The sequence below is a fragment of the Aegilops tauschii genome, chromosome 7 (genome assembly GCF_002575655.3).
Source record: "Aegilops tauschii subsp. strangulata cultivar AL8/78 chromosome 7, Aet v6.0, whole genome shotgun sequence".
NCBI lineage: Eukaryota > Viridiplantae > Streptophyta > Magnoliopsida > Poales > Poaceae > Aegilops > Aegilops tauschii.
The window spans coordinates 250,894,909-250,903,310 of NC_053041.3; the positions used below are offsets into that span (position 1 = coordinate 250,894,909).

At 45.8% G+C, this 8,402-nt stretch overlaps 1 protein-coding gene across 1 annotated transcript; it reads right to left on the reverse strand.

Moving 5' to 3' along the window:
* Positions 1 to 3,641: 3,641 nt before the first annotated feature.
* Positions 3,642 to 7,883, reverse strand: LOC109779296 (uncharacterized). The gene is made up of 4 exons (XM_020337893.4): positions 7,412 to 7,883; positions 5,866 to 5,963; positions 5,701 to 5,766; positions 3,642 to 4,807 (listed from the first exon to the last, which is right to left on the reverse strand). The coding sequence occupies exons 1-4, from the start codon at positions 7,777 to 7,779 to the stop codon at positions 4,044 to 4,046; spliced, it is 1,296 nt and encodes a 431-aa protein (XP_020193482.1). The 5' UTR covers positions 7,780 to 7,883; the 3' UTR covers positions 3,642 to 4,043.
* Positions 7,884 to 8,402: the final 519 nt, after the last annotated feature.

Here is an 8,402-nt window from a genome sequence, read left to right on the forward strand (position 1 = left end):
CGCGGGCAAACTAAACGTTTGTGTTAGTTGCCTTATCGTACACGATTCGCAACCATGAACTGTTTCTGATGAAGTATGCATCGTAAATGTTGCACCACAGAATAGCGTGTGCGATAGTTGTCGTGTACGATGATGTTACGATGGTCCGACGTTTCGTAATCCTGTCTAACACTCGTACGACGATTAGCTAATCTTCTTAACGGTGAACCGTTTGTGATGGGCCGCGCATCATACACGTTCTATAATAGTGAACCGTTTGTGATGGGCCGCGCATCGTAAACGTAGCACCACAGAATACCGACTGCGATGACAATGCGAGCAGAAACGAGTAGGAGTACTGTAGGCGCCCTATCCTCGATGGTTTCTGGGTCGTGTGGGAAGGACCCCCCCTATCGCCCACACTCACTTGGCGACGGTTCCAAATGCCGTCGCGGAAAGGGATTTTAAACCGTTTGTTTAGGACCGACGCGCACCAGTGTCCCCCTGCCTTAGCCCCCTTCCAAGAATGATTTGCTCCATGCATGACCCATTAACCTTGAAACGGAAAGACACCGTACATATACACTTGCTAATCAACCCCATGAAGGTCTGTGCAAACCCCAGTCGTGACATAACCTTCTCTAGGAAGCCCCATTTTATTCAGTCATATGCCTTACTCATGTCAAGCTTAAAGGCTGCAAAATTTGTACCCGGTCGCTTTCTCTTTAGAAAATGTGTCATCTCATAGGCTAAGATAGTGTTATCACAGATCAACCTTCCTGGTACAAAGGCACTTTGATTCGGCGAGATAACTTCCCCCAAGATGCACTTTAATCTGTTGGCTAGAACCTTGGACACAAGCTTGTACACGACATTGCAGAGGCTAATAGGGCGAAGATCCTTCATCATCTTGGGGTTCTGAACCTTGGGGATAAGCACTACAAGAGTGTCGTTCCATCCCTCCGGTATACTACCGCCTCGCAATGCAACACCTCACGTACCACATCATCACCAACAAGATGCCAGTAGTGCTTGTAAAAGATGGCCGGGAGCCCGTCCATACCAGGAGCTTTTAGGTCCCCAACGCTATCCAACGCGTCCTTTACCTCACCGGGTGTGAACTCAGCTGTGAGGAACTCGTTCATTTGTGTTGTGACCTTTGGAGATATATGGTCAAGGATAGCACTCGCATCAGCACCTGCCACGGGGGTAAATATGGAGGTAAAATGATTAGTAATAAGGTTCTTCAAACCTTCCTCCCCCTCTACCAACACACCATCCTCCCTCCTCAACTTCTGTATGGTGTTCTTTTTCTTTCTTTCTGAAGCAAATGCCTGGAAAAACCGTGTGTTTCTGTCGCCCTTAATCAACCAGTTTACATGGCCCCTCTGCCGCCAAACAAGATCCTCTTGCTCCTCTAATCTTTCAAACTTGAAACTGATTGTTTGTTCCTTTCGAACTTGGCTATCAGACAGCGACAGCGGCTCCTTTCTAACTATTTCTAATTCCTGTTTCAGTTTTTTATCCTTTTCCTCAGATCGCCAAACACATCCCTACTCCACGTATTGAGGGCTCTAACCACCGCCTCCAGTCTCTGCCGAACAGTTGGGTCTCCTGCACCCTCCCACGCCTCCTTCACGACCCCGTCACACCCCCTCTTCTAGCAACCATTTCGCTTCAAAACGCATGGGCCGCACACCACTCGTGCTCCTCTGGATACGTGGGCAACCATCCCGCGGTAATATAACAGGGCGGTGGTCAGAGTGACATGGATCACCATTGACAACTTTGTACGCTGGAAATCGGTCACGCCATTCCGGTGAAGCCACCACACGGTTGAGTCGCTCACGAATATAACCATCAACACAATAATTTTTATTTCTCCAAGTGAAAACATCTTCCTAGAAACCGAGGTCGTACAAGTTACAATAGTCTAGTGCATATCGGAAATTTTGCATAAATCTATGGGCTCAGGGAGCTCCTCCTTGTTTCTCATGGCTGAACAATATCTCATTAAAATCACCAAAACAGACCCACGGAAGCTGGATTTGGTGATGTAAAGTGCGAAGAAAAGCCGCCATGTCTCCACCTTCTTATCAGTATGTGACTCACCATAGATGCCTGTTAGACGCCATTTGTAGCCATCTTCTTCCTCCACAATTGCATCAATGTGCATCCGGCCCATCCATCTCACAGTAACATTTATTCCACGCCTCCAAAAAAGCGCCACGCCACCACTCTTCCCTTTATTATCATGCACCATCATGTGCGGCAAACCAAGCATATCTCTAAATTTATTCATCCTGCCCTTGTCAAGTTTAGTCTCAGACAAGAAGAGGATATCGGGCTCCTTCTTCTTCTGGAGCTCCAAATTGGGATGGTCTCGAACGTATAGTCCTCAATGCGTTTACTAGCGTCAAAATCTTCAAAAATAAGGTCATTCCCAAACTCCCAAGGGCCACCATCCAAAGCCATCCTTTTACCCGATTCCTGCCCAAACGTGAACAAAAATACATTCTCTTCGACCTCCTTGCAGTCCACCTCCCTGATCGGGCACCATATCTTACCCAAGGTCTCCGCCATTGCATCAACGAACACAGGTTTCTCTGAGAGTAATTTGGTGAGGGCTTGCGGTTCCACGACCCCCGCCTTTCCAGACCCGGCCCATCCGATCTTTATGCCCTTCTTCTCCTTATCCGACAACTTCAAACTCTGCAGCAGACCTTCCACCCTCTCCATCTCCACCACCACACAGCAGGGAACACGAAACGCAGAACACAAACCAGGGTTGGAGGTGGTGTACGATCATGAGCCCTAGCTCTCGCGAAAGGTCTATGGTGGGTGGTTTTGACAACGGAAAGGGGATCAGCCGTCCGAGACAACGAAATCCCAGATTGATGGGCGGCGGTGGACTGAGGACGCGCGCACGGGAGATGGTGGCAGCGGCCGAGGGAACCCTAGATCGCCTCGTGCGTCGCCAGACAAAAAAAATGTCACCCTAGATAGGGACGGACCTACCGGTGTGATCTATCTTAATCTTAACATCTGTGTAATTTTACCATCCCTTTTAGGGGACACCAAAACCTTTTTAACACTCAAGTAAATCACTACTCTCTGTTCCAAAATACTGTAATTCTACCATCCTTTTTGAGGGGTCACCGAAACCATTTTTACACTCAAGTCACTACTCTCTCTGTTCCAAAATATTGTAATTCTACCATCCCTTTTCAGGGGTCACCAAACCTTTTTAGTTTTTAATACTCAAGTAAATCACTACTCCTTTTCCGTTCCAAAATACTTGACATTTTAGATTTGTCCTAAGTCAAACATTTTAAGTTTCACCAAGTTTATTGAAAAATATATCAACACCTACAGCACCAAATCACCAAATTAGTTTCATTAGACTAAGCAAAAAAATATTTCATACCATATATAACCAAAGAAAAAAAACACGCTACAGAAAATAGCGCCGCCCCTAAAAATCAATGTATAGTGTGCAAGTATTAGCAATGCTATTAGCGAGGCACTGTACATTGATTTATTTAGCCAGATAATTCTCGACACACTATAGCATGTTATTAGCAATGCTATTTTTTCAGTGTATATAACTGATGCTGGAAATATTGATATATGTTTATATATAAATGATCAAACTTCAAAAGTTTAACTTCCAAGTACTCCTTAACATCTTGTCATTAAGCATCAAAAATTACTAACTGCCTGCGTGCAACAGCAGCATAGAAGTCTAAGAATACATTATGACAACAGGAAACAGATAGCACAGCTCAAAGGACCAATTAAACGGACAGCTAATTGCAGAATGTGCACGCTGAGACGTGGACAACTGAACCATTGGCAATATTGCACATTAAAAGTTCAGCATCACAGAATATTATGGTTACTTGAAGGAGAATCGATAAAAATATGCCATAACAATAGTTGGATGTATACTACCGCACATCGTATCTTCTACGGTATTATGCTGGCAACGCTTCCCAGGAAAAACAGTTCATTTGCGACTCAGTGGCACCTCATTGGTAGTTCACGTTGCCTCATCCTTAGCCTTACTGCTGATTATAGCCACCTGGTGCACTGCTGTTGTAGCCGCCAGGATAGCCATAACCTTCACGAGGGGGTGCATTGGCACCTTGATATCCAGGACTACTGCCTGGGTGTGCTGGTCCAGGGCCGCCAGGCAAGTTGCCTCCTGGGTAAACTTGGTTACCTCCCTGATGCCCAGCAGGTCCGCCTTGGTAGCCAGCTTGACCACCTTGCTGATAGTTTGAAGCACCACCGGGGACGTAGCCCGCCTGTTGGTTCAGCATGTGGGGGGCCCTGCCCGGTGTGTACCCTGTCTGTGGGTTTGGCATTTGGGGTGCACCGCCCGGTGCGTACCCTGTCTGTGGGTTCGGCATTCGGGGTGCACCGCCCGGTGCGTACCCTGTCTCTGGGTTCGGCATTTGGGGTGCACCACCCGGTGTGTATGCTGCCTGTGGGTTCTGCATTTGGGGCTGGTAATTTGATGGACCACCTGGAGTATATGGTGGAGGCATGTTGCCACGGTTCTGACTAGGTGGTGGAGGTGGAGGCATGCTGCCCGGGTTCTGGCCAGGTGGAGGGCCGTTGAAACCCTGCTGCCCAGGAGGTGCATCTCTGTTTTGGAAGTTCTGCATGTTCTCCCTTCTCCTCTCAAAGTTCCTTGACCTATCAAAGTTGCGGGGCCTATCACTGCGCCGAGATCTTTCATTGGCACGGGCATTGTTCCTCACCCATTCCTCGTGATATTTAGGATCATAAGGAACAGCTTCCCCACCTATAAAAGGTTCCCCTGAAACAGAAGGTGTAAAGTATCAAGTGTTTGTAGATTTGTTCACCAATTCCTGTCATGTGCTTTCAGCCATGATAAGTAAGCCCAAGCTCACCACATTAAAGTTGGTTCTCACACAAGTGTACCTGAAAAATTAACAGGTTCATCCCCAAACATTATCTGGTGTTGCTTAGCAACTACTACCTCCGTCCTGGTTTACTGGTCCCCATCGTATTTTGTGTCGAACTTTGACCATAGATTTAACTAACAAAATGTTAATGCATGTCACAAAAAATTATATCATTGGATTCGTATTTGAACATGGTTTCTAATGGTATAAGTTTCTATGACATGCATCGACACTTTGTTAGTTAAATCTATGGTCAAAATTTGACACTAAATAAGGGGACCAATAAACCAGGACGGAGGTAGTAACCCATAATGCAAGAAACTGACATCTGCTAGTGCTATGTCAAGGATATCAGATTAGAAAGGGCAGCTCCTAATTTGTCTGAATCCATGAAGAAAACATACATATTGAAGTGCGAAAATATCAACCCTATTTTACGTCCCCCTTAAGAACAATCGTATTCATATCCCTAATGAACACATACAGACATCATAAATAAAAGCAGATAAAGGATGGTCATGTAACTGCAAAAGTACATTTCATGACACAGCAAAGTTCAGATTACGGTAATCCATCTTATAACCAACATACAGTCTGTTAAACATCGGCTCCAGATCTGATATCTAACCCTAAATCTTGTTTTGATCATTCAGATCAATGACCAGTGTTAAGTTCAAGTAGACTGCTTAATTTAGAAGTACCATGGTAACTATACTGAGCTCAGAAGAGAAGGCAACAAACACACAATAGTAATCAGAAGGTCAGCATGATCTTATATAATTACCTCCATAGTCCTTATTTCTGACATCAAGGTATGAATCAGGGAGAACCCAGCGGACTTTGGGCAGCTCTGTGAATGATAGAGGTGTAAGATTCAAGAAAGAATGTTTCTAATTGAGTGCATTATGCACTGGAACGTCCTCAAGATCACTTCATAAAGCATTAATACCTTTAAGTTTATATGAGAGTTCTTCAGATACAAGGGCACCAAAAGCAAAGTAATGACGAGTTGACACCGAGTATATCTTCTGCCTAGCTTCTTGCTCACTGGAACATTAAAAGAAGTTAGTATGTGCCAAGGTACATAGATTAGAATGATATGAAAAATGAGGGGCAACCAACATTACATACCCGGAAACCAAAATGTGCATAAGGCTAACATGAAAACTGAAGTAAATTTTAGATAAAGGTAACATGACCGTATTTCAAAATATAACCAAAATCAAGCCAAGTAACAAAGCACGGGTGTTGCACCACGTGACTATGTAGATCGACAGATTCACGTCTTCCTCAAATAAGACAAGATTACCAACGCCCTGAAAGATCCCAAATTCCACATCACACTAGAGCAATAAGGGCAGTAACAGACCATGCTCCCAACATTGCTTTTGCCAGTAATAAGAAGTGCCCGCCCAGCAGAAAATAGACACAGAAACAAAGCACTCTCTATTTACATAAGAAAAAGCATGGATACGGTAGATTCAGCCGATTGGCCATCGTACTACGGCAGGACACAGCGACATGGGGGGATAAGCCGGGATCAGCAGTACCCCCTCATTTATGAATTAAAAAAACCAAGGACACTGGTTGGGGTACGTGGATACGCTGGGGACTCGGGAGGCCCAATAACAGCCTCGGCCCGAATACAAATTATTTGTCAGGCTCCTACATATGCTCGCCACAAAAACGAACGAGCTCCTCCTGGCTCTAGCGAACACAGCGCCGCCGGCCGCTGCCACCTGGACTCGGCCGGTGCTGTTTGCCAAGCGCAGCAGCCTCTCTTCCCAATGACAATCACGGTCAAGCAGGTAACCCCAGCTCCCCAGGCCCAGCAGCCTCTCCTCAACCTCTTCATCTCTTTGTGACTCTTGCTGTTGAGCTGCTGCTGCTTGCTTCCCCATGTGGTCATGCCATTGCTGCTTGCCTGCTTGTGTATTTTATTAGCTGCATGATGCTGTACTCTGATTGAATGCTGGTGCTGCTTTTGGGTGTTGATTGTTGCCTGCTGTTAGGGGGCATGGCATCTGGGAGTGTCACCGCTAGTAGCCAATCATCAATGGGTGAGACTGAAGGGCAGCCTGATGTTAAGATTCTGCAAGTTTACTAATATCTCATCTCGTTTTCTCATTAATTATTTTATTTTAACTCTATATTACATGGCATGTTTTAATTTTTTATATATTACTGGCAGTATCCCCAAATGGTTGCTTTTGGAATGTCGAATCCTGTGTCCCCGTATGGGCATCACTGTGTCTGTGCTTCTTAGCTCACACCAGACATAACAAACTAACAATGTAATCAAATTTGATTCGACCAAGCAAAAACCGTTACAGTCGTATTACTGACTTTAAAATTTTCCCCTGAACTAAACATTAGTGAGACATAAAATGCAGGAGAATCTACACAACAAGAGCGCGCTGCGCATCCCATCAATAAAGCTCCATCAACCGTCTAACACAACAAGATGAAGATGCGAGAAATGGTTACCGCTATACCTTCCGACGACCTGGGCGAGGGTCTTGATGTAGCTATCGATGATCTCGTCGCGTGTGACATCAGGATTAGCAGCGTCGCCCGCGGGCGGCTCCATGACTACCAGCCAGTGTTCGAAGTCGCACCCATCGAGGAGGATAGTCTCCTTGGGCGGCCGGTTGCTCCAGTTGGGCGAGGAGTCCCGCAGCGACGACGTCGCCGGCTGTGTGGCGAAGCACCGCACCGCCCCGCGCGCCGCCGCCGGGACGGGCGAGGTCGCCGCCGGAAGGAGGCTGGCGGCGGCGGCGAGAGGGCGGAGGAGGAGGCGAGAGGCCGCAGCGGGGAGCGGCGATAGACGGGAGAGGAGGACGGCGCGCGATGCCATCGCCATGGGGTAAAAACCCTAGGAGATGGGTAGGGGATGAGGACGACTCGGAAGAGAGAGAGAGACGAAAGGAGATAAGGGTTTAAGCCGGTGGTGTACTGGTTAGGAATGGTTCTGGTTTCTTGAGCCGAATAATCTGGAGAGTGAGATCCAAGCCTTGACACGGCCATATGGGCTTGGGCCTGGGCATGTGCGCTATTTGTAGTAATCTGTGTGTTTTCTTTTTAGAAAAACTAAAAATCTGACGTTACTCAAAAAAATGGAAAAACTAAAAATCTGACGTTTTCCTAAAATAATCTAAAAATCTGACGCTTGCCTTAAAAAAATCTGACATCGGATGTTTAGGCATGGCAAATTTGTTTTTATGGAAAATAATATTGGCAAGCACGGCAATTTTCTAGTAAAAGATAAATTGAGACGGATTTACCTTGCTCTTTAAATAAATTTGTCATACTCGGAGAACATAATTCACGGTAAAAACGTTCGATTTACCATGGTTCAAAATCTGACATTAGATTTGTAGTGGAGTCCTTTCCTTTTTTCGTATATTCCTTTATTCAAAATGTTTTATCTCTGGAACCGTGCGTCCAAATCCTAAATAGGTTTTATCATTGAATTTCTCACATCAA

Excerpts from the sequence above, each read along its gene's own strand:
- LOC109779296 (XM_020337893.4), bottom strand. The coding sequence starts at position 7,779 with ATGGCGATGGCATCGCGCGCCGTCCTCCTCTCCCGTCTATCGCCGCTC. Across the intron at positions 5,767-5,865 it reads ACTCTCATATAAACTTAAAG|AGCTGCCCAAAGTCCGCTGG; the intron begins GTATTAATGCTT and ends TATCATTCACAG. Across the intron at positions 4,808-5,700 it reads CAGAAATAAGGACTATGGAG|GGGAACCTTTTATAGGTGGG; the intron begins GTAATTATATAA and ends CTTCTGTTTCAG.